We start from the raw sequence: 24,827 nt of genomic DNA, 5'->3' as shown, positions 1-24,827 counted from the left end.
ACTGTGGCGTCTCAAATTCCCAGGTTACTCGGCTACAGTTGGTTCAAAATGCTGCTGACAAGTTTCATAAGTATGATCATGCCACTCCTATTCTACAAGCTCTTCATTGGCTTCGGTTCATATTAGGATTGATTTTAAAACTCTCCTATTTGTGTATAAATGTCTACACAACCTTGCACCAAGCTGCCTATCTGAACTTCTGCATCCTTACAGCCCTTCCAGAGTCTTACGATCGGGTAACCAAAATTTACTCATGGTTCCTTGAAATGTAGAGGAGATAGTTATATGTGTTTGCGCCCGTGATATCAGGAAGCAACGTAATACACACATGACGACAGGAGTGATGGCGGTGTGCAAATCGAGTTACTCTCCCACTTCTGCTGGTTTTACTGAGATCTCTTATCCCGTGCGAAGTGGCCATTAACCCTCTGAGGTCTGAGGGGTTTTTGGGGTCCTTGAGATGTTCTGACATGCCCTGACATTTGTGCTTTTTTCAGTTGCTTATAAACATATTAATGGCAAAGGTATAATTACACTCTATTTAGCACAAACAGGGCTACCATAATATGTGAGCAACATGCATGTACATGTTTGTATTTTTGAGAGAATAATGTTTATGCATGGTTATTGAAAAAACTAAAAACTAAAGTTTCTGAAATAAGGCCACAAAACACATACTAAATACGTGTCAATAAGACTTTTGACTAATTGATGTCTTTGCCTAGAGTTTTTTCTTCAAAATGATGTGAAAATCATCCTGCCCTTATCATTCACATAACACAATACATTGATTTAAATCTTGTAAAACACTTTTTGTTTGTAAAGGCAATATGCGCAAGGGGCGTCAACCATTCAACAGCATCATGCATATGTAGTGGTTCACACCTTAGGAGACAATGGGGCCCGCATACTTAATGAGCCATTCATTCAGGTGTGTCACCTATAGCCACAAGAAAGAATGCAAGAGGAATATATATACAGTATATATATATATATATATATATATATATATATATATATATATATTCTACCAAATTGGTTCACAGTTGGAAGCATGTCAATTTTTTTTTTTTTTTACAAATTTTGCTTGCAAATTGTATAATATCCAAGGAAAGTATGTCTATTAATTGTGCAGTTAATTCTCATACTGTATTTTCAGTTTTGGAATATGTATCCTCTCCCCAAATTTGTCAATAATAAAACACAATAAAAATTATTTAAAGAAAATGCTTATATTTACCTTTTAAAATTTGTTTACATCTACCTTGTAAATATATATTTTTTTATTAAAAAGGTTACAATTACAACAACAATTGAAGTGTAATCTTTCTTTGTAAAAACTAAAGTATACATTTTATCATACATATTTCAAACTTCGAATATAGCCTACATTGACAAAACATACTATATTTAACATATTAGCAAAAATTGGCAAACAAAAGCTTATTTGAGGTGGCAGATATTTTACAGTAAAAATGTGTAATCTATCCAAAACTAATCAACGAAATGTTGTCTTTCATATGTCTGTAACATAGGTCTTTCGTTTTTATTATAAGGAATATAAATGTTAATTTGCAGTTTAATACGTTGCTTATACAAATACATTTTATTTCAACATATTTCAATCGATTTTACTCAGTATAGCAAAATAGTTTGCTAAAAGCAGATCATTTATTCACACACAGAAACGTAATTCAAATTTAAACCGTCTTTTTGCGAGTTGTGGTAAACAGCGCATCTCTGACGTTCATTCATTCACACAGAAACGCGATTTACTTGAGAATGAAAAAAAAAACTTACTACATTATTCCATCCGTTGCTCCTCGAAATACCAGCACTTCTGAGGTAAGTTTTCCATTATTATTATTCCTCACAGCGCTGCGAGACAGTGTAGACGACTACACTTATCTGAATAAACTTGATGTGTTTTCTCGAGCTGATATGTGGGCGTTCACAGTTTGTATGGGATCGTCTCAGTCATTTGCGTTTGAATAGCTCGACTGGAATCGCTCTCTTTTAATACAGATTTCACAAGATGAGAATATTTGTTTTTTATATAAATTACTTCATTTAAAAGAAGAGAATTCAAGCTTCATGCCTGTGTGTCTGTATGCCTGTTTGACTGAGTATTCGCTCAGTTATTGTTCATTTTCGGACGCGTTTCAGAATGGACTTCACTGGCAGAGAGAAGGCAGAACTCGCTTCGTGTTTATTTTTCTTTATTTGGCAAAAAGCACAACACTTTGTTTTTATTGTGAGTATACACAAAAATAATACACATTTAACAGAATCGATTGATGTATGAAACTCCTATGGAAAATCAAAGTCAACAGAGTATTTATGAGTTTCTTTTACATTGATAAAAAAAAAGCGAGCTGGTATCGCCGGCGATACCGTAGACCTCAGGGGGTTAATATTACATTACTCCATCTACCCTTGTAAAGCTAATCGAATAGGGCTTAAGCAGGATCTACCGCAGAGATCTCCTGATGTAGCACGGCCCCATGGGTCAGTCCAGATGTGTAACTCCACGTTACCTCCCTTTGGGAAGGTTGCGTTCCTTTCCGTCTGGACTCGACACGCTTCCCCAGTGTTATCCAACCAGTCGTGGCTGTATTGGGCAAACAGAAATGAACAGCACTATGGACCTTCCCCTTGGAAAGTTCTGTCCTTTCGTCAGGTACAGAGGTCGATGTGACGTACACAGGGTGCTGGGAAGGGTCGGCGGTTGTGTTCACAATGCGTCTGTCAGTGACTGATAGGGAGCGTCCCGGTTACTGATGTAACCCTCGGTCCCTGAAGGAGGGAGTGGAGACGTTACTCCTGTACAACTGCTGGAGGTCCGGGACCCCCGTCTCGGCTCCTGAATGAGTGAGTTGCACACAAGCCTATATTCCCGAATCTACGGGGAGTGGCTTGCCATGCAAATCTCACTCGGCGATGTCCATTGGCTTGTTTTGTTTCCACTCGAAGGTGATTGGGCTCTCAAGCGAGATCCAGCTGTGTCTGTCAGTTCTGCCGTAACGTCTCTGTTCCCTCCTTTAGGGAACCAGGGTTACATCAGTAACTGAGGCGTTCTCATCTAATAGTGTCAGTTCACAAGCTTGCAATTCGATTCAATTCTGATATTGATTCAATTTAGATTCTGATATTGATTAATTTAGATACAGTATATATGAGGTACAGTACAAAACAAATGCAGTACAGGCAAAAACTCTGAATCTGAAGCTCAGCTGTAAACTCTACAGGAACCCCGTCAGTCGCTGATATTACAGGTACTCTTAACAACTGGTTTGATACAAACATTTACATTGCACTTAAGGCAGTTTTTATAATAATAACTTTTTATGTTTATACTCCAATTTGTTGTTGAAATATAAACAATTAAAAGGTGGCTGTTATAAAAACTTTTTACAAGACGGATTTATTCAAACATTCATTAAATATTGAAGGACACGTGAAGTAAAACTATAATGGATATGTAATATAGTGCATATTTATTGACGTGAGATCAAAATGTATCATTAAAGAGCCAGATAGACATTTATGGACTGAATTTAGTGATGAAACTGATAAAAGATGAGAGTTTGTTTCACATCAAAAGTATCAAAGCACAAAGATTATTGGATGGAAGGAGCTACAGATAATTTTTAGTGAGTGTGTGTATGTGTGAGTGTGTGTGTGTGAGTCTGTGTGTGTGTGTGTGTGTGTGTGTGTGTGTGTGTGTGTGTGTGTGTGTGTGTGATGGGTAGGCTTAGGGGTGGGGTTAGTGTAAGGGGACAGAATATTCAGTTTGTACAGTATAAAAACCATTACGTCTTTGGAGAGTCAACACAAACATTGTGAACCAGACGTGTGTGTGAGTGTGTGAGTGTGTGAGTCTGTGAGTGTGTGTGTGTGTGTGTGTGTGTGTGTGTGTGTGTGTGTGTGAGAGTCTGAGTCTGTGTGTGTGTGTGTGTGTGTGTGTGTGTGTGTGTGTGTGTGTGTGTGTGTGAGTGTGTGTGAGTCTGTGAGTGTGTGTGTGTGTGTGTGTGTGTGTGTGTGAGTGTGAGTGTGTGTGTGTGTGTGTGTGTGTGAGTGTGAGTGTGAGTGTGTGTGTGTGTGTGTGTGTGTGTGTGTGTGTGTGTGTGAGCTAGCAGAAGTGTCTGAATCCGAGCGTTGTGTGTGTCAGGGACAGTAGGATGGTGTTTTGCTGTGTCTCATTGAGAGCAATCCAAGCGCGTGTGGATGAAGCATCCATGTGGAACGTGATTGGCTCGAGTTCTGCTGCTAGTGGAACGTGATTGGCTCGAGTTCTGCTGCTAGTGGAACGTGATTGGCTCGAGTTCTGCTGCTAGTGGAACGTGATTGGCTCGAGTTCTGCTGCTAGTGACGCATTAAACAGCAGTTCAGGAGAAGAACATGTGGCTGGATCTGCTCCAGTATGAATCTGGTTCCAGGTACGTGAGTCTTCCGTCAGAAGAGCCGGTGTTTGCTGTAGTGATGGGTGTGTGTGTCGTGACTGCACGTGTCATATGATCATAGAGGAGATTAATACATGCGATCAGCTAAACTGAATCAGTTCTGTTCTTAATGATTGTATTGAATAATCCTTCAGTTAAACTGTCTGGAAACAAGAGCTCTGATTGGTGTTCAGCAATTGTCTCTTGACTAGCAGTGTGTTTTATACCAGTTAAAGGGGTCATCACATGGATTTAAATTTTAATGTTATTATGTTCCTTGTGATTGACTTTAATGTTAATAAAGTTTTTTGCACAAAAAAATTTATATATATATATATATAGTAGAGTTCGACCGATAGAGGATTTTACCGATACCGATATTTAGGTTAGACCATACATGCCGATAACCGATTACTCAACCGATATTTTTTTAAATGGAAATGGATTCACTTCTGTTCTAAAGATCATTAGTTATTAACTTAGTGGCCGCTAACACACACCGTTCTCACAGGAAACAGAAACTTTTAGTGTGTTCTGGCCGTTCATTTACACAACAGTGTTTGGAGCTCGAGAACACACACTCTGAAACAGGATCCTAGGTGCAAGTTCTGAAAAATTTTGAAACACGTGATCATCTCCGTGTAAACTTCAAAAACGTGAATCTGTGAATCGCTGACGGCGTGCTCATGCGTATCACGTGTTTAGTCTATAGATGTGCGCGTTTGTATATATATGTGCGCAGGCATGTGTCTTTACAAAGTGACATCACCAAATGACCTGTCTGGCTGCATAATACCAAACGTTTTTACACATCATCAGATTTACAGTTAATATACGTAACTCCTGAATCAAAAACACATCTTGAGTAGACCGTGAATCACACGAGGCTTCGCCTTTCTGACATTGAGATTTTTTGCGATCACTAGGACACATTTCTCAATACTTTGGTCTCTTTTTCACACAGTTCTCAGTTCGGCACATCAGAGAATTTCACATCCCAAAACTCCCCAAATATTTATGTATTTATATATTTATTCCTGTGGTGGTATTTCACGTTCTCGAGCTCCAAACACTGTTGTGTGTGAATGAACGTCCAGAACACACTAAAAGTTTCTGTTTCCTGTGAGAACGGTGTGTGTTAGCGGCCCCTAAGTTAATAACTAATGATCTTTACAACGGAAGTGAATCAATCAAAACTAACTTTATCTGGACAATAACTTTATTCTAGATCTGCTGTAAAGCCTAAACAATCTCTGTTACTGTAATCTCCTATTATCACTGTAAAGCTGCTGTGAAACATCTATATTGTTAAAGCGCTGTATAAATGAAGGAGACTCAAGCCAGTGAACGAGCTTCTGTCCGTCACTAACTCTGGAGTGTGTGGGGTTTTGGTCACTGGCGTGTGAGGAATGCAGCCGTATCTCTGTCGCGGTTGTGAATGTTTGCTGAAAATAGTGTTGGGCGTGTTCAGTGTTCCGGAAGCTGGGGAAGGTCCAGGATCTGTGTTTGTGCGGGAAGCGTGCGGTGACAGATGGTGTGAGGACAGACTGGTGCCGATGGTCACGGTGGACACTGGCTCTTTGTGTGTATCGACACATCAGCTCCTCCTAAACACTCTTCAGATCTTCAGCTAGTGTCAGTTTATCTGACGAGTCAAACACTGCAACGCTGTCAACTTCTGACTCGACCAATCACGTGAGTTTGGGGCGGGGCTATCTGTCCGACAGACCAATTGCAGGTGTCACTGGAAGTGTTTTAGAAACCCATGCTTAGGTTATATATATACACACAGTGTTTGTGTGTGTGTGTGTGTGTGTGTGTGTGTGTGTGTGTGTGTGTGTGTGTGTGTGTGTGTGTGTGTGTGTGTGTGTGTGTGTGTGTGTTTTCAAAAGTTTGGGGCCAGTAACAAATTTTTTTTTTGGAAGAAGTTAATACTTTTATTCATCAAGGACGCATTAAATGAATCAAAAGTGACAGTGAATACATTTATAATGTTACAAAAGTTTCTTTTTTAAAGAAAATGCTTTTCTTTTGAACTTTTTATTCATCAAAGAATCCTGAAAAATGATGTCCCTAGTCATGTGATTATTTAGGGGGCGGGGCTATCTGTCTGACTGACCAATGACAGACGGGCAGCAGAAGTGTTTGATAAACAGTCTTTATTTGTCCAGTTCCTGTTGGTGACACAGACATGACACGTTTTACTCTTAAAGCAGTGAATTTCACTGCATGTCTGGCAGCATCACCTCAGAAACTGTTTTTTATTAAACTAGGGTTAGTAATGTTTAGTTTGCCAGTGTTTTGAAAGTTGCCGCCATTCTGCTGGTGTTCTGAGTGGTTGTCGGGATGTTGCTATGTGGTTGCTATGCTATATTAATATATGGTTTGGTTCACAATCATATAAAATTCATCTTTCATTTGTCATTGATTATTTAACAGCAGCTTTAAATGCTTTTCATCCAGTCAGATTTCAGATTCTGAATGCTCTGTTTTATGTTAATGATGTTTGAGTCTTCAGGATCTCCAGGTATTTTTCCTGATGGTGAATCAGCGAAAATCCATCCATCCTGTTTTTCATTTCTCTGCTAATGCATTTGTGTTGTGCTGGTCTGTGAATGATGTGATTCACTGTGCTCAAGTCTGTATGTTGTGTTGTCTGTTGTGTAAGTGTTGTGTTATGTTGGGTTTGTGTTGTGTTGGGTTTGTGTTGTGTTGTCTGTTGGGTTATGTTGGGGTTGGGTTGTGTTGGGTTGTGTTGGGTTTGTGTTGTGTTGACTGCTGTGTTGTGTAGTGTTGGGTTTGTGTTGGGTTTGTGTTGTGTTGGGTTTGTGTTGTGTTGTCTGTTGTGTTATGTTTGGTTTGTGTTGTGTTGGGTTTGTGTTGGGTTTGTGTTGTGTTATGTTGTGTTGTGTTGGGTTTGTGTTGTGTTGACTGCTGTGTTGTGTTGGGTTTGTGTTGTGTTGTGTTATGTTGTGTTGTGTTGACTGCTGTGTTGTGTTGGGTTTGTGTTGTGTTGTGTTGTGTTATGTTGTGTTGTGTTGACTGCTGTGTTGTGTTGGGTTTGTGTTATGTTGGGGTTGGGTTTGTGTTGTGTTGACTGCTGTGTTCTGTTGGGTTTGTGTTATGTTGTCTGTTGGGTTATGTTGGGGTTGTATTGTGTTGGGTTTGTGTTATGTTGGGGTTGTGTTGTGTTGGGTTGTGTTGGGTTTGTGTTGTGTTGACTGCTGTGTTGTGTAGTGTTGGGTTTGTCAGGGTTCCCACGGGTCATGGAATTTCTGGAATGTCATGGAATTTTAAAAGGTCTATTCCAGACATTGAAAGTCAGGGAGTTTTATATATTTTTTGTCCAAGTCATGGAATATCAGGCAATTTAGTTTGTTGCTTTAAATTTTAGTTTCCATTTATCAAAATGTAATTTTTCTATACCGATTTTTTTATCGCGCTGTTTCACACATCTTTTTACGGAGACCCTGAGGGGACCTTTGCAAAAAAATAATAATACGGACTTTCACATGCGCACGCGACTATTGTGTGCACACGAGAAACTTTTGCGTGCGCACGAGAAAGTTTCGCATGCGCACGCGTTACAATTTTCGGTTTGGTTATAGTGTCATTACTACAAATGTGGGAAAAGGGATGAGATGAGAGTGTGCTTGGAGCATACCTCCAGAGATTTGTCTTATTATAGGGAGGTTGTTTGTGGACTGTGCTTTACTGTAAGAAAAAAAACATGAATATCACATAAATGAATATCAGGTCCCACATCATGGATTACATAATCAGAGAGTAGCCTATTTCTTTTCGTTTTGAATTGTTTCGTTTAAAGACATTCCAAGCTATCTTCAGATGTATTTCTCATGTATGTGAGGCATACACCGAGTTTCGGTTAATTTATGATGAGATGCGCTCCATTTCACGTGCAATGCAAGTGACCGCGCCGGCGCCTCCATGATTATATTGTCTGCTATATATTTGCTTCTCATTTATTAAATACAGGCAATTGGTTGATGAAAAATGTATTAAAATTAAGATACAATTTATACAAAATGAAATTCACTTTAAAGAAAGGCTTTCTACAAAACAAAACAGCTCGGTGCTCCGCAAAACAGCAGCCTGTTTTGCCGTTCATTATAGGTCATGGAAATTCATCTTTTTAGTCAGTGAAAGTCAGGGAAAAGTCAGGGAATTTGACATTTGGTTTAGAGTGGGAACCCTGGTTTGTGTTGGGTTTGTGTTGTGTTGACTGCTGTGTTGTGTTGGGTTTGTGTTGTGTTGTCTGTTGTGTTATGTTGGGTTTGTGTTGTGTTGTGTTGTGTTGGGTTTGTGTTGGGTTTGTGTTGTGTTGACTGCTGTGTTGTGTTGGGTTTGTGTTGTGTTATGTTGTGTTTTGTTGTGTTGGGTTTGTGTTGGGTTTGTGTTGTGTTGACTGCTGTGTTGTGTTGGGTTTGTGTTGTGTTATGTTGTTTTGTGTTGGGTTTGTGTTGTGTTGACTGCTGTGTTGTGTTGGGTTTGTGTTGTGTTGTGTTGGGTTTGTGTTGTGTTGTGTTGACTGCTGTGTTGTGTTGGGTTTGTGTTATGTTGTCTGTTGGGTTATGTTGGGGTTGTGTTGTGTTGTCTGTTGTGTTATGTTGGGGTTGGGTTGTGTTGGGTTTGTGTTGTGTTGACTGCTGTGTTGTGTTGTGTTGGGTTTGTGTTGTGTTGACTGCTGTGTTGTGTTGGGTTTGTGTTATGTTGTCTGTTGGGTTATGTTGGGGTTGTGTTGTGTTGGGTTTGTGTTGGGTTTGTGTTGGGTTTGTGTTGGGTTTGTGTTGTGTTGTGTTGACTGCTGTGTTGTGTTGGGTTTGTGTTGTGTTGTGTTGGGTTTGTGTTGTGTTGTGTTGTCTGTTGTGTTATGTTGGGTTTGTGTTGTGTTATGTTGGGTTTGTGTTGTGTTGTCTGTTGTGTTATGTTGGGTTTGTGTTTTGTTATGTTGTGTTGTGTTGGGTTTGTGTTGTGTTGTGTTGACTGCTGTGTTGTGTTGGGTTTGTGTTGTGTTATGTTGTGTTGGGTTTGTGTTGTGTTGTGTTGACTGCTGTGTTGTGTTGGGTTTGTGTTATGTTGTCTGTTGGGTTATGTTGGGGTTGTGTTGTGTTGTCTGTTGTGTTATGTTGGGGTTGTGTTGTGTTGACTGCTGTGTTGTGTTGTGTTGGGTTTGTGTTGGGTTTGTGTTGTGTTGTGTTGACTGCTGTGTTGTGTTGGGTTTGTGTTATGTTGTCTGTTGTGTTTTGTTGGGGTTGTGTTGTCTGTTGTGTTATGTTGGGTTTGTGTTGGGTTTGTGTTGTGTTGACTGCTGTGTTGTGTTGGGTTTGTGTTGTGTTGTGTTTGTGTTGTGTTGTCTGTTGTGTTATGTTGGGTTTGTGTTGTGTTGTCTGTCTGTTGTGTTATGTTGGGTTTGTGTTGTGTTGTCTGTTGTGTTATGTTGGGTTTGTGTTGTGTTGACTGCTGTGTTGTGTTGTCTGTTGTCTGTTGTGTTGTGTCGTCTATCATGTACTGTAGTGTTGTTTTATGTTGTCTGTTGTGTGTGTTCTGTTGTCTGGTTCGTTGTGTTTTCTGTTGTGTAGTGTTGTGTTGTCTGCTGTGTAGTGTTGTGTTGTCTGTTGTGCTGTGTAGTTTTGTGTAGCGTTGTCTGTTGTGTTGTGCAGTGTTGTCTTGTGTGTTCCGTTGTGTTGTTTTGTCTGTTGTGTAGTGTTGTGTTGTGTAGTGTTGTGTTGTCTGTTGTGTTGTGTAGTTTTTAGTGTAGTGTTGTGTTGTCTGTAGTCTAGAGTTGTGTTGTGTTGTTGGTTGTGTAGTATTGTGTTGTCTGCTGTGTTGTGTTGTGTAGTGTAGTATAGTATAGTGTGGTGTGTTGTAGTGTATTATAGTATAGTATAGTGTGGTGTGGTGTGTGTGAAGTGAATGCACTGGAATGCTGTTGGTCACGTGTTCCTCATGTTGGTCACGTGTTCCTCCTCATGTAGGACACGTGTTCCTCCTCATGTTGGTCACGTGTTCCTCATGTTGGTCACGTGTTCCTCATGTTGGTCACGTGTTGTTCCTCATGTAGGACACGTGTTCCTGATGTTGGTCACATGTTCCTTATGTTGGTCACGTGTTTCTCATGTAGGTCACGTGTTCCTCATGTAGATCACGTGTTCCTCATGTAGGTCACGTGTTGTTCCTCATGTTGGTCACGTGTTCCTCATGTTGGTCACGTGTTCCTCATGTTGGTCACGTGTTCCTCATGTAGGTCACGTGTTCCTCATGTAGGTCACGTGTTCCTCATGTAGATCACGTGTTCCTCATGTAGGTCACGTGTTCCTCATGTAGGTCACGTGTTCCTCATGTAGGTCACGTGTTCCTCATGTAGGTCGTGTGTTGTTCCTCATGTTGGTCACGTGTTCCTCATGTAGGTCACGTGTTCCTCATGTAGATCACGTGTTCCTCATGTAGATCACGTGTTCCTCATGTAGGTCACGTGTTCCTCATGTAGGTCACGTGTTGTTCCTCATGTTGGTCACGTGTTCCTCATGTAGGTCACGTGTTCCTCATGTAGGTCACGTGTTCCTCATGTTGGTCACGTGTTCCTCATGTAGGTCACGTGTTCCTCATGTAGGTCACGTGTTCCTCATGTAGGTCATGTGTTCCTCATGTTGGTCACGTGTTCCTCATGTTGGTCGCGTGTTCCTCATGTAGGTCATGTGTTCCTCAAAATTTATATATATATTTTTTGTTGATTTTTGGACTTCAGGTGAGAGTACGCTGTGCGCGAAATGGCTGCCGCTTCTCATCGTTAATCGTTGTTTTGTTTTGTTATTCGTTTGTTTGTTACGTTTCATCTTCTACTGTTAATGTCATCGTGTTGTTTGCTTCTGGGCAACACTTCTGTCACCGGAGCAACTGATTCTGGATGTTTTCTCGGGACTGGATAAATAATCTGGATAACCTGTCATTGGGAAAGAGCTTCTGAATCTGCCTTCTCAGGACATAAAATCTGGACTTAATGGAACAGTGTTGGATGTTTGAGTGAAGCTTCCTGAACTGCTATGTGATATTGGACTTACGCAATAACTTACATCTTCTGAAGTTCCTATGACATTCTTCAGACAATCTCTGCAAACTTCTGTTCAGCCTCTCACTTTGTGAAATCCCCGCGAGCCCTCTGCCCACTGTCTCGGCTTTACCACTCTGCACTCTCTGTAGGTAAGTTTCCTCTTGTTCACTGAGCAGTGTTTCCTTGTGGTTCTGCCCTTTCGGGTCTGGCTAACGTGGTGGCCTCGCTTTACTTTTTCCCGCGAGCCCTCTACCGCTGCATATCCGTGAGTCCCATAACATCTGATGCAGCCAGTAAGCAAGTTTCCACTTGTTTGGCGAGCTGTTTAGTTTAGTTTTGTGGATTTTACTTAACATCAGCTGGGTTTGGCTAACGTGGTGTTGTAACGTGGGTGGCCATTCGGCTTTCTGTGAGTGCTGTCTTAAACTGCAAAGAGATGTATTTTGCTATTAATAACTCTCCGGCATTGAGACTGCTGGCCCTGGGCTTTGTTGGGCTTTTTCTGCTTCTCATTTACGGTATGGATTTAAACTACACTTCATTGCAACTGCATAACCTAAATCGTCCATCCCGACTGGAAACCACATTTGACTTATGTACTACTCTCGGAATTGCACGTCGTGCACGTTATATCCATCGGTCTGCTAAACGTCTATGGTTTTATGACAACGACTCCTTTCTATCAGTATCAATACCTGTGATCCTGTCGCCGAGATCGAAATGTAACCATAGTTACCATAATGATGCGACTCTCCACCGCTCCAGGACTCTCATACCACTAACCAGAGATGCAGTCTACTCGCCAACGCATGTTCCCCATCGACACAACTGTGCTCTTTTGAACACTCGTTCCCTGACTGGCAAGGGTACACTGCTGAATGAAGTTACAACTGAGAGAGACCTGGATATACTGTTTCTGACTGAAACCTGGCAAACACCTGATGACTTCATTGAATTGAACCTTTTAACTCCTCCTGGATATAGTTATCTGACAAAACTTCGACTTAGTGGCAGAGGTGATCTCTGATCATAAACTAGGCTAATTGTCTTTGACTTCTCACTTCCCCTTGTAAAACCAAAAACTAAAACTACTATATCTTACTGGAACCTGAGATCTATAACTGTTGACAATTTCTCTGCTGCTATTGCTGTCTCTGCTCTTCCTTCCGCACTCAATCTCCTGAGTCCTGATGAGATAGTTGATGAGATAGTTTCAACCTATGATACATCTATTGGTAATGTCTTGGATGATCTTGCTCCATTAATAACTAGAACTATCCCGTCTACCCATTCATCTCCTTGGTTCACGACTGAGCTTAGAGTTCTGAAAACAAAATGTAGGCGTCTTGAAAGACTTCACAAAAAATCTTCCCTTCTTGTCCATGCCATGGCTTTCTCTGATTCAGTACTGAAATATAAAGAAGCACTTAACATTGCACGCTCTAACTATCTTTCTACTGTTATCAACAAAGCTAAGTGCAAACCTAAAGCTCTTTTTTCTGAGATTAACAAACTAGTCAAATCATCCTCTGTAGCTATTGCTGGGTCTGCTGATCTCTGTGAAAGCTTTCAATCTTTTTTCCTACAAAAAATGTATAACATTTATCAATCTTTCTCTTCTACTGCCACTCCCCATTCAACTCCATATTTGATAGGTTGTCCATTAGACACTTTTTTACTCACAAATACATCTGTGGTTGAAAAACTGATTATCAAATCTAATTCTACCTCTTGTACACTCGATCCTATTCCAACATATCTTCTAAAAACTCTTTTGCCTTCACTTATTCATCCTATTACTCACATTATTAACAGATCTCTTGCCACTGCCTATGTCCCGCTTAATCTGAAAGTAGCGGCCATCACTCCAATTCTCAAGAAGTCCGGCCTCGACAACGGCATTCAGAACAACTATAGACCAATATCGAACCTCGCTTTCGTTGGCAAGCTACTTGAGAAGGTAGTTGCGGCACAACTGCAGTCACACTTAGAGAGACATAATTTATTTGAACCACTACAATATGGTTTCCGTCCATATCACAGCACAGAAACAGCTCTTTTAAAAGTGCTAAATGATCTCCTTCTGGCTTGTGATTCTGGTGCAAATAGTATCCTGGTTCTTCTTGACCTCAGTGCAGCATTTGACACTGTGTGCCACTCTACACTTCTTTCTCGACTGTCTTCAATAGGTATCACTGGTGCGGCTCTTCGGTGGTTGACTTCATATCTATCGGATAGACAGCAATTTGTTAGGATAGGTGAGAATCGATCCCGTACTGTCACTATTTCTCATGGTGTACCTCAAGGTTCTGTACTTGGTCCTCTTCTATTTCTCATTTATTTGCTGCCACTAGGCCAGATCATCAGACGGCATGGTCTCAACTTTCATAGGATATTCAAGTTTATTTCACGATTAACCCCAACTCAGCTTGTCCATTCGCTTCTGTTATCTCCTGCCTTCAGGAACTTAAAACATGGATGTCTGATAACTTCTTACAGCTTAATGCTGGGAAAACTGAAATCCTGTTAATTGGCCCCAAATCAAAGAGTTTACCCGGACATGGCATTTTTATTGAAATTGATGGTGTTCAGATAGGCTAGTTGCACGTGGCCGCCATTTTGGATTTCGGATCAGCGAGTGTGTGCTTAAACACTTCCGGTTTCGCATTACACCCGGTACAGGGAGCCGGAGAAAGCCGAAATTGATCTTTTATTGTTGTTTATAGAATCAATTATCACTTAAAATACTACTAAGATCCATATTACTATCACATGAGCCAATGGCAATTAAATGCACGGATGCATAGCCAGATTAATGAATGAAATACAACTGTTCACGAACAGAAGATTGTATTTGACTCATGCTGCATACACTTACGCAATGACAGTTATGCCTACTGTAAATATAGAGACACAACTACGATTAGAGTTGTTTGCATAAAATGCACCGTGAACATTCACATGTTCTCTCATGTTCTCACATGCTCTCTCTCTCTCTCTCTCTCTCTCTCTCTCTCTCTCTCTCTCTCTCTCTCTCTCTCTCTCTCTCTCTCTCTCTCTCAGGTTATTCCAGCTTGTCCAGCATGTTTGGGAAGAAGAAGAAGCGTCTGGAGATCTCGGCGCCGTCTAACTTCGAGCACCGGGTCCACACGGGCTTCGACCCGCAGGAGCAGAGGTTCACGGGCCTCCCGTCGCAGTGGCAGAGTCTGCTGGCGGACACAGCGAACCGGCCCAGACCCGTGGTGGACCCGTCCTACATCACACCCATACAGCTCGCCCCCATGAAGGTGCTCACGCTTGCCCGCATCACTTCCTGCTCACGCTCACATCACTTCCTGTCCCTGTGGCCCTCTCACCCGTCGGCAGCTCTCGTGCTTCACCACTGCTGTCTTTTAGAGTTAATGAGCTCTGGTCAAAAACATGACAGAAAAATGATAAAGCATCACGTCATGCAGGAGACGATCGCAGGCCAGTGGAGAAGCTTAGTGAAAAACAAAACATAAATACACATTAATTTAAATAGAAATGTGATTAAATAGATATTTTTTGATTAAAATAAATAAAAATGTGAATAAATAAATACACATTAATTTAAATAAATAAATTAAAAAATGTTTTAAAAAGAAAAGAAATAAACATTAGATTTAAATAAATAAATTTTTTAAAATAAATAAATAAATGAAATGTGATTCAAATAAATAAAAATGTTATTAAAATATATAAATAAATCAAATGTGATTAAAATATAAAAAAGTTATTAAAATAAATTAGATTTAAACAAATAAATGTAAACATTAGATTTAAATAAATATAAAATGGGATTAAGTAAATAAATACATTTTATTAAAATAAATGAACAAATAAATAAAAATGTGATTAAAACAAATTAATAAACATTAGATTTAAATAAATAAACAAAACGCTAAGAAATAAATGTAAAAAAATGCGATTAAAATTGTTTTTTAAATTTAGATTTAAAATAAAAAAGAGTGATTACAATAAATCTTAAAAATTAAAATAAATAGTAGATTATTTATTATTTTTATTTATTATTATTTTTTTATTATTATTAATTCGTTTATTCCAGGCAATGGCACAAAAAAAGTACAAGATAAACAAAATATGGTTAAATCATATAGTGCAAAAAAAACAAAGAAAAAACAAAAACAGAATATACAGTATTCAAATATGACGATCAAATTCTGCCTGAAAGGGAGTGGGAAGAAGACAACTTATTTAATCCCACCCCAGTTACCCATTTAGTGATTAATATTTGAGCTTCCTAGTTACTTTGCTCACAGATTATTTACAAATGTTATATCATGGTGGCGTTACCATAAGTAACAAGTAATTTTTATAACAACAATTGATACCAACAATGTAATAGGAATAACAATGCCAACAATGGTAATGGACAATATACCAACGATAGTAATAGACAATATAGGCTACCAACGATGGTAATGGACAATATACCAACGATGGTAAGAAAACACTGAGCACATGTTAACACTAAGAGACAGAATACAACAGCAATTTAACTACAATGTAATAGAAACAAACAATGCCAACAATTGTAATGGACAATATACCAACGATGGTAATGGACAATATACCAACGATGGTAATGGACAATATACCAACGATGGTAAGGAAACACTGAGCACATGTTCACACTATGAGACTGAATACAACAGCAATTTAAATTAAAGACCCTCATCTCTGTATTTTAACCAGACCCAATGTTTATATAACAGTTTAAATTGATTAATAGTTTGACATTGCTTTTGTTGCAAGTCCAGTTTGTTCCAGAGTTTCACTCCACATACAGACACACAATAATATTTACGAGTGGTTTGGGCTCTCGGTAATGAAAAATGTCCAAAACCTCTCAAGTTATGAGCATGCACTGGAGTTTTAAAAAAACGTTGTAAGTTAGGCGGTAATAATTTGTTAAATGCTTTATATAAGACTATTGATGTATAATATTTTACAAGATCATCAAATTTTAGCAACTTTGACTGCGTAAACAGATTATGAGTATGTTCTAGAAATCCAACCTTGTGAATGATCCTCACAGCTCTTTTCTGTAATATAATCAGAGGATTTATTGTGTTCTGGTAAGTATTTCCCCACACTTCCCCACACAAAAAACATTTTTTTTAAATAAAATGTAATTGTAAATAGATATTAAATAAATAAATAATTACAACTAACAGTGCAGTAGAATAATGAGTAGACAAAATAATAATAATATATCTTAATTAAAAAACTCAATATTTTTCCACGTAATGAATTGAAATATTTATCATATACATTTTTTTGCAGTGAACATCAGTTATGAAATCAAGAAACCCTGTATCTTAGTGTAGATACTGTAGATATCAGTGTGTGTCGATGCCGAACCCTGAGCAGTGGAGCAGCCGGAGCACCAGAGCTGCTGACTCCCTCTACACATGCTGAACTTTGTGTGTGTGTGTGGGGGGGGATAAAGTGCCAGTGTCGCCTCTCTCCTGTCCTGTGTGTTCCTCGTCTCCTGTGTTGTGTCCAGTGTCATCACGTCATGCAGATAGACATATAAGCCCAACATTAACATTATCCAGATAGACATAATTATAAGCCCAACTTTAACATTATTACACTGCAAGGTGTACTTTAGTTTCCTAGGAAGCAGAGGTTCTGCAGAACCAGGTCAGAGTCCATGACTGGCAAACTCTGAAAAGGACAAAATAAACCATAATGCAGCATAAAAGTATGATGGTTCATATGTGCTGATGTGTTATTTCTATACTTTAATGATGCGTTTGTCCTGTTTAGAGTTCGCCAGTCATGATCCCGATGAACAGATTCAGTTCAGCATGTGGTTCTGGAGCGACACGAAGAGTTAATAATGAAGCTGAAAACACCTAACCCTATGAAAAACTGTTTACTTTTCCCCAAATTCCAGTTTTTCCATTTTCAGAATTTTCTGGATTTTTTTCTCTCTCCAGTTTTAGCTTTTCTGTAGTTCATTTTTTTTCTTCTTTTTTTCTTTCAGTTTTAGTTTTTCTGTATACATTTTTTTCCCAGTTTAAAAGTTTTCTGGATTTCGTTCATAGTTTAAATTTTTATTTAAAATTAAATAAAATCTTTTTTTCTTTTTTCTTTTAATTTTTCTTTATTCCATTTTCACCCATTCAAGTTTTTCTGGATTCTATTTTAATTGTTAAATTACATTTTTGTAATCAAAAAGGGTGTTTATTTAAATTAAATCATTAAACATACAATTTAACAGTTATTTATTAAAATTTCTAATAAAAAAAGTCTTAAAAAACTAACCTAACATTACCCTAACTCCATTTATTTTTCCCCAAATTTCTATTTTTTCATTTTTCATTTTTCTGTATTCAGTTTTTTTATTTATTTATTAAAAAATTTCTGGATCCTGTTTTAATTGTTAAATAAAATAGTTTTGCTCAAAAAGCATGGTTATTTAAATTAAATAATGAACGTACAATTTAACAATAATTTTTAATAAAATTAAAACAAATTTTTTTTTATAAAAAAGACTTTAAAAAAACTAACCCAAGCCTTAACTTCCTTTATTTTCCCCCAATTTCTTGTTTTTCCATTTAAAATTTTCAGTGTTCTGTTTAAAACATTGTAAATAAATTGTTGTAATAAAAAGAGCATGTCCAATTAATTTAAATCATGAAATTTATACAATTTACTATCATAAATTTGTGGAAAGTTGAGCATGCGTTGCGTTTGAGCTGATGTGTGTGTGATGTGTGTGTTACGAGGACTCGGGCACTGGCACCTCCAGGAGATCTGCTGTACTGTAGGAGATATCTCTGAAGAGGGATACACAGATATTAATTCTCTTGCTCTCTTCACAGATATCTCCCAAGAAAGTCCGGTTGGCTGAGTCGCCGTTGCGAAAAGTATGCCCTCTTTCCTTGCTTCTTAGTCCTCTCTCGTTTGTTTTCACTCCTTCTCCCTGTTTTGGTCTTAATTTCCTTCTCTGATTGGACACATGCATTTTTGGTCATGAGTGTATGATGTAGTTCTTACATCATTGTGTTTAGGGCCAAGATGCATGAGCCAACAGACCAAACTAATGACGAACTCTGACGCTGTTGATCAGAAATGCATGTTTGCAGTTTGATTGCAGGATGGAAAGGCGAGCGCGGAGCACGTGAGCTGATCCGATTCATAAACCTTTTATGAATGCTGCGTTATGTCATATCGTTTGATATGATGAACTGGATCATTAGATCTGAGACATGTCATTTCATGAAATATCAGAGTCCATCTGTTGGCATGAATCATAACATCTTGTGCTGAAGTTTTTATCGTGCATGTGTCGATATAACAAACCAGATGATGAAGGTCTGAGCTCATTCATGGACTGATGCAATCAAAATATAATCTAATGCTCCTCAAATAGACTTGATTATTTATTTCAGGCAAAAATAAATGTAATATATTCACAAATGGAATATTCACAATATACAATATTTTTTTATATATATTCTGAGTGTAAGACACTCTTCCTCAATAGAAACCAATTTCGAATTAAATGTGTTTTAAGGCATGTGTTTGGGATATTTGGCTTTTTTAATGTGTTTTTGCAGACTAGTGCAAAGAAAACATCCAAAAACTTTTAAACACTTTTAAGTGTTTATTTTATCGTACTTTATGTATTTGCATCTGCAGATTTCCATTGCACTACATATCTTTAAAAGTTTAAGGGGACGCAGCGTTACGGTCGTAACCCGAGACGTTCCCTTTCGAGGGAATCGACACTTTGGGGAACGAAATGCCCACTGCACCACACTGAGAGATATATGCCCTGGTGTGAAGCAATCTGGCACACTCAAAACGAGAGAACCCGGTGTAGAGGGCAGATCCAGACTGTAATGTTTTATGAAGGTGTGTGGGGAGGTCCAGCCGGCGGCATCACAGACCTCTTGAAGGGAAACCCCTGTTAGCAGAGCTTTAGAGGAAGCTACTCCTCTGGTTGAGTGGGCTCTTATCAGGAGAGGCGAAGGAAAGCTGCGCGCCTCGTAAGCTGAAGAAATAGTTTCTTCTACCCATCTGCTGATAGTTTGCTTTGAAGCAGGGGAACCCTTCTAGCTGGTCCGAGTAGCTGGTCCGACTTCCTCCAGCCCGAGGTTCTTTGAGCATAGGCCTCCAGGGCTCGGACTGGGTGTAATAAATGTAGTTTAGCTTGCTCATCCGACACATGCCATGGAGGATGGAATGCCTGAAGAATTATAGACCGTGCCACATTTGTCGGCACCTTAGGCACATAGCCGGGTCTAGGGTGGAGAATGACCCTTCCTCTGCCAGGTGCGAACTCAAGGCAAGAGGAGCAACGGATAGCGCCTGCAGGTCCCCGACTCTTTTTAGGGACTTAATAGCGAGCAGGAAGGCCACCTTTAAAGATACACATTTCTCAGACACCTCATCCAAGGGTTCGAAGGGTGCCAGGGATAACCCCTCAAGAACCACTGCCAGGTCCCACGTGGGGACCCTGGGCTGGATGACAGGCCTCATCCTCTTAGCTCCACAAAGGAAACGTACTATAAGTGGGTGTCTCCCCAAGGTGCCCACCCTTAGAGGCGTGTGGAAGGCAGCTACAGCCGCCACATAGACCTTAAGCGTGGACGGGGAGAGCCCGTCAGAGAAGCGACTCTGGAGGAACTCCAGCACTGAAGCCACTGGGCAGTTAACTGGGTCCAACTGATGTTCTCTGCACCATAAGTTGAATACATTCCATTTTAATGCATACAGTTTCCTCGTGGAGGGGGCTCTAGAGTTTAAGATGGTCTCAACAACCTCAGTTGAGGGACCAGCATTTACAAGTTGGTCCCCCTCAGGGGCCAGACCCACAACTTCCACAGCTCCGGCCGAGGGTGAAATATTGTGCCCTCGGCCTGAGAAAGAAGGTCCCTCCTGATCGGGATTTGCTAGAAGAGCCATGATATCCAAAAACCATACTCGGGCCGGCCAGTACGGGGCTACTAGGAGCAAGCTGATCCCGTACCGCCGGACACTCTCTAGAACCCCTGGGAGCAGAGCGATCGGGGAACAGATCCACTTCCGCCTGACCAAACTCCCTCCATATCAACTCCACCGTCTCGGGGTGGAGTCTCCTTTGCCCGGACCTCAGCCCCTGCCTCGACAGGATATCTGCTCCCACATTCTTGTCCCTGGGAATAAACATTGCTCTGACTGAGAGAAGTTTGCCCTGGGACCACAAGAACCTGATGTGCCAATCTGCATAGAGGGCGCGATCTCAGGCCCCCCTGTCGATTTATATATGAGACCACCGACGTATTGTCTGTTCGCACTAGAACATGATGGCCTCTGAGGTCCCGAAGTACTGCCAACATCTCCAGGCAAATGATGTGCCATGAAAGATGATGGTCCTTCCAAAGACCCCTGGTGTAGCGGCCTTCCATGACCGCACCCCAACCTGTGAGGGATGCATCCGAGGTCAAAAATGTTTCTCTGACACGGTGCCCCCAACACAGGACCTTGGGACAGGAACCACGGTTTCTTCCACATGACCAAAGAACGAAGGCATCTGCGCGTTACTTTGATCGTGCGAAATGGGTTCCCCCTCGGGGAAAACCCTCTGGTCCTGAGCCACCACTGCAGGGCCCGCATATACAGCAGGCCAAAAGGTATTACGTTGGACGCTGCTGCCAGGAGACCCAAAACCCTTTGAAAGTGTTTGACAGTGATGGCCTGGCCTAGCTTGAGTCCCATACTACCCCCAGGAAAATAATTCTCTGTAGAGGAATTAATGAACTCTTCTTGACATTGAGTCTTAATCCCAAGCACCTTAGATGGTTCAGAACAACATCTCGATGTTGAAGCGCCATCTCCTCTGACTGTGCCAGAATGAGCCAGTCGTCGATGTAGTTGAGGATGCGAATGCCTTGAAGTCTCAGAGGAGCTAGAGCAGCATCCATGCATTTTGTGAAGGTGCGAGGTGACAGTGCTAGGCCGAATGGAAGAACTCTTTACTGATATGCTTTTCCCCCAAAAGCGAACCTTAGAAACTTCCTGTGTTGGGGAAGGATGGATATGTGGAAGTAAGCCTCTTTTAGATCTATCGTGACAAACCAGTCCTCAGACCTGATCTGACTCACGATAATAGGTATGGTTAGCATTTTGAAGCTGAATCTCCTCAGAGACCGGTTCAATACCCTGAGATCTATAATAGGACGTAACCCCCCATCCTTCTTGGGAACTATGAAGTACCGGCTGTAGAACCCGGCTTCCCTTTCTTGAGGAGGAACCTGCTCTATGGCTTCCTTTGCTAAGAGGGACTGAACTTCTTGTTCCATGACCTGATCCTACTCGGGGCTGACCAGCGTGTGCACAAGCCAGCTGAACTTTGGTGGACGATACTCGAACTGAATTCTTTACCCCTTTTCCACTGTGCGCAGGACCCACTGAGATATATTTTGAAGACCTTTCCAGGTGTCTAGATAATCCACTAGGGGGACTAGTCTCTCGAGACTGACCTCTGGTGTTATATTTGGGATTTCGGTGACCTGAAGCAGTTGACTGGCAGGAACTAACCAGCTGAGGGTGTTGCCTCTGGCTCCAGGCCTTTTGCGGGGGAGCACGAGAGGCAACACTCTCCTTCTGCTGCAGGTATGAGGACTGCCCCCTGGCAGCAGACCCACGAGAACTAGGACGACGGCGGGGGATAAGTTGTTTAAAAGCGGCTGACTGTCGTTTCGCCTCCTGAAACCTCTCAACGACAGTGTTGACTGCGTCGCCGAAGAGGCCAGAAGGCGAAATCGGGGCATCGAGGAGGAAGGCCCTGTCCTTGTCCCAGATGCCCGACAGATTTAGCCACAGATGTCTCTCCATACCTACCAAAGCTGCCATGGAGTGGCCAATGGCGCGGGCCGTCTCCTTGGTAGCCCGGAGAGACGAGTTGACCGCTCAACGCATTTCTTTAATGTCATCAAGGGCGACCTCCCCACTGCCGTCCACCTCTTTGAGGAGGTCGGCCTGGTATGCCTGCAGAAGCCCCAACGTGTGCAGGCATGCACCAGCCCGACCTGCCGCCATGTATGCCTTCCCAACCAAGGCCAATGTTGTAGCTCTCAGGGACAATGCAGCATCGGGCGAGAGATGGGATGCAAATGTCTCTTCAACCCATGGCATCGTCCCATAGCCCTTCTCTTTTGAACCTATAATCGAAGAAGATGTGGATATTGGTACTCGAACGTCGAGAAGAGAAGGGCTTATTCCACGATCTCGACACCTCGGTGTGGAGATCGGTGAAAAATGGGAGGCTCCGCCGCGAAGGCTGTGACCTGGCTTGCAGGAAGCGCTCATCGAGTTTGCTTTTTCTTGTCGCTTCATGCTTTTCTGGTGGCCATTCAATATTTAACTTAGCCACTGCCCTGGTCACAACCTCCAGCAGCTCCTCAAAGGCAGGAGAAGGGGGTGGCGAGTCCTCACACTCTCCCGCCTCGACGCTCAAAATATCGAACTCCTCGGAGCCAGATAATTCGAGCATCGGGTCTTCTTCACGGGCGGAAGAAGCTGAGAGCGGGCTTCCGATCCGTGAGCGGGACCAATGGAGCTGGCCTCTGAATGTGTAGAAAGGGCAGAGGTATGAATGCAAGCGCCGCGCTGCCTCGACAGACGCGGGACCTGATCCACAGAACTGATTCATTGAACAGGCTCAGGCGGGAGCGGAGCGTTCTCAGGGGCATTTGATCACAATTTGCACAGACAGTGCCCTCGAGCGCTGCTCGTGCATGCTCCACTGACTTTTTTCTTGACTTTTGCTCGCCCTGATATCTTTAATGTAGATATAACGTGAGACAAACAACACCAAATAAGACACAGTCACACAGAACGCTTGCTGAAGAACAGAAGCTGACGCTGTTGTGATCCAGTGTCCTTTTATAGCTTCCGCATCACCGTCATCATGTCAGATTTATGTGAAATGAATACGAATGCAGTACGTGCAGATTTAATTAGATAATGTGTTCTTTGCATATTTAAACAAAACATTTCAGAAAACTTGCAATACAAAAAATGTGTGTTATTCTTAATGTAATCAATAAATTGGAGAAGTATAATGACATCTATTAGTTACATTTTCACCCTGTTCACCTGTGCTGTCTTGCCTTCGAGTTCAGTGTGTGTTCTGTGTGTGTGTGTGTGTGTGTGTGTGTGTGTGTGTGTGGTTGATCGTCTCAGCCGTGTCAGGTCGACTGGTTTACCCATCAGGGTCACTGCGTGAGTCACTGGGGTTTAGGCCACTGTATTTTTAGAAAGCTTGGCTGTGACAGATGAATGATGCGTTTCCCTTATTGGCAGGCCGTGTGTGTGTGTGTGTGTAACCGAGAGGACGCGGAGGGAGTGTTTCGATGTGTTCCCACGCTTTAACAGCTGTGTGTCCTGCAGAACTGCGTGCGCTTCGATGGACTCCAGCTTAATCAGTGTCACACAGTTACAGTTGCGGATCCCATGTGTGTTTTGTTCTGTAATGGACTTTCCATGTCGCGAAGTTGCGTTGCTGTCAGACTGCGGCGTGTCAAAGAGGATGCATGATTCAAATATCACGTCGTATAATATGTCCATGTGGTCGAGCCTGGAGCATTATTGAAGTTGAAGCCGGTTGCATCAAACTAATGGATAAAGCGTTTCCTATTCCCGGTTTAGCATCTCTTCAGGAACAGTGATGTCAGGAACAGTAGTCAGGAACAGTGACATCAGGAACAGTGACGTCAGGAACAGGAACGTCAGGAACAGTAGGGACTGCAGTTGTTGCGTGGCAGTGTAGTGTGAGTTAGAAGAGACCTGAGGCGATGGGTGGGAAACCTGAGATCTGGCCTCTGTTCCTCAGCAAGCAGAACGTGAGCGCTCGGATCGGGCCGAGAGTGACCAACACACTGATGAACATCAGAACCGTAGATGAAGACACTCTCGGATCGAGACCAGCGCTTCCCAGTGGATCCAGATGGACCCGCAAACACACACAGGTACACACACAGGTGTGGCTTTCTGGACCCGCAAACACACACAGGTACACACACAGGTGTGGCTTTCTGGACCCGCAAACACACACAGGTGTACACACACACACACACACACACACACACACACTCAGGTAAACACACACGTACACACACACACACACACACACAAACACACACACACACACACAGGTACACACACAGGTACACACACAGGTACACACTCGGTTCCTTCGTCAGGACACAAACTCGTTTTGTCTCAGTTTTACACACACATTGGGTGATTCCAGCTCTTCTTCTCATCACGCG

General features: G+C 41.5%; 1 protein-coding gene across 3 annotated transcripts in view; it reads left to right on the top strand.

The window, feature by feature from the left end:
- The window catches only part of pak5 (p21 protein (Cdc42/Rac)-activated kinase 5), a 73,441-nt gene that overhangs the window by 20,992 nt on the left and 27,622 nt on the right, over positions 1–24,827 (top strand). The window contains exons 1-3 of one of the 3 annotated variants that reach the window (XM_082147178.1): positions 5,895–6,137; positions 14,575–14,798; positions 18,390–18,434. In XM_082147178.1, the coding sequence (XP_082003304.1) occupies positions 14,595–14,798; positions 18,390–18,434 (249 nt within the window). In that variant the 5' untranslated portion in view covers positions 5,895–6,137; positions 14,575–14,594. Of the gene's footprint in view, positions 1–5,894; positions 6,138–14,574; positions 14,799–18,389; positions 18,435–24,827 lie in introns of those variants that run through there. The other 2 variants (XM_082147177.1, XM_082147179.1) reach the window with 2 other exon arrangements.

Source organism: Leuciscus leuciscus (genome assembly GCF_965113295.1).
Source record: "Leuciscus leuciscus genome assembly, chromosome: 19".
Taxonomy (NCBI): domain Eukaryota; kingdom Metazoa; phylum Chordata; class Actinopteri; order Cypriniformes; family Leuciscidae; genus Leuciscus; species Leuciscus leuciscus.
Note: the sequence above shows the minus strand (reverse complement) of the source record. Positions and strands in the feature narration are given on the sequence as shown.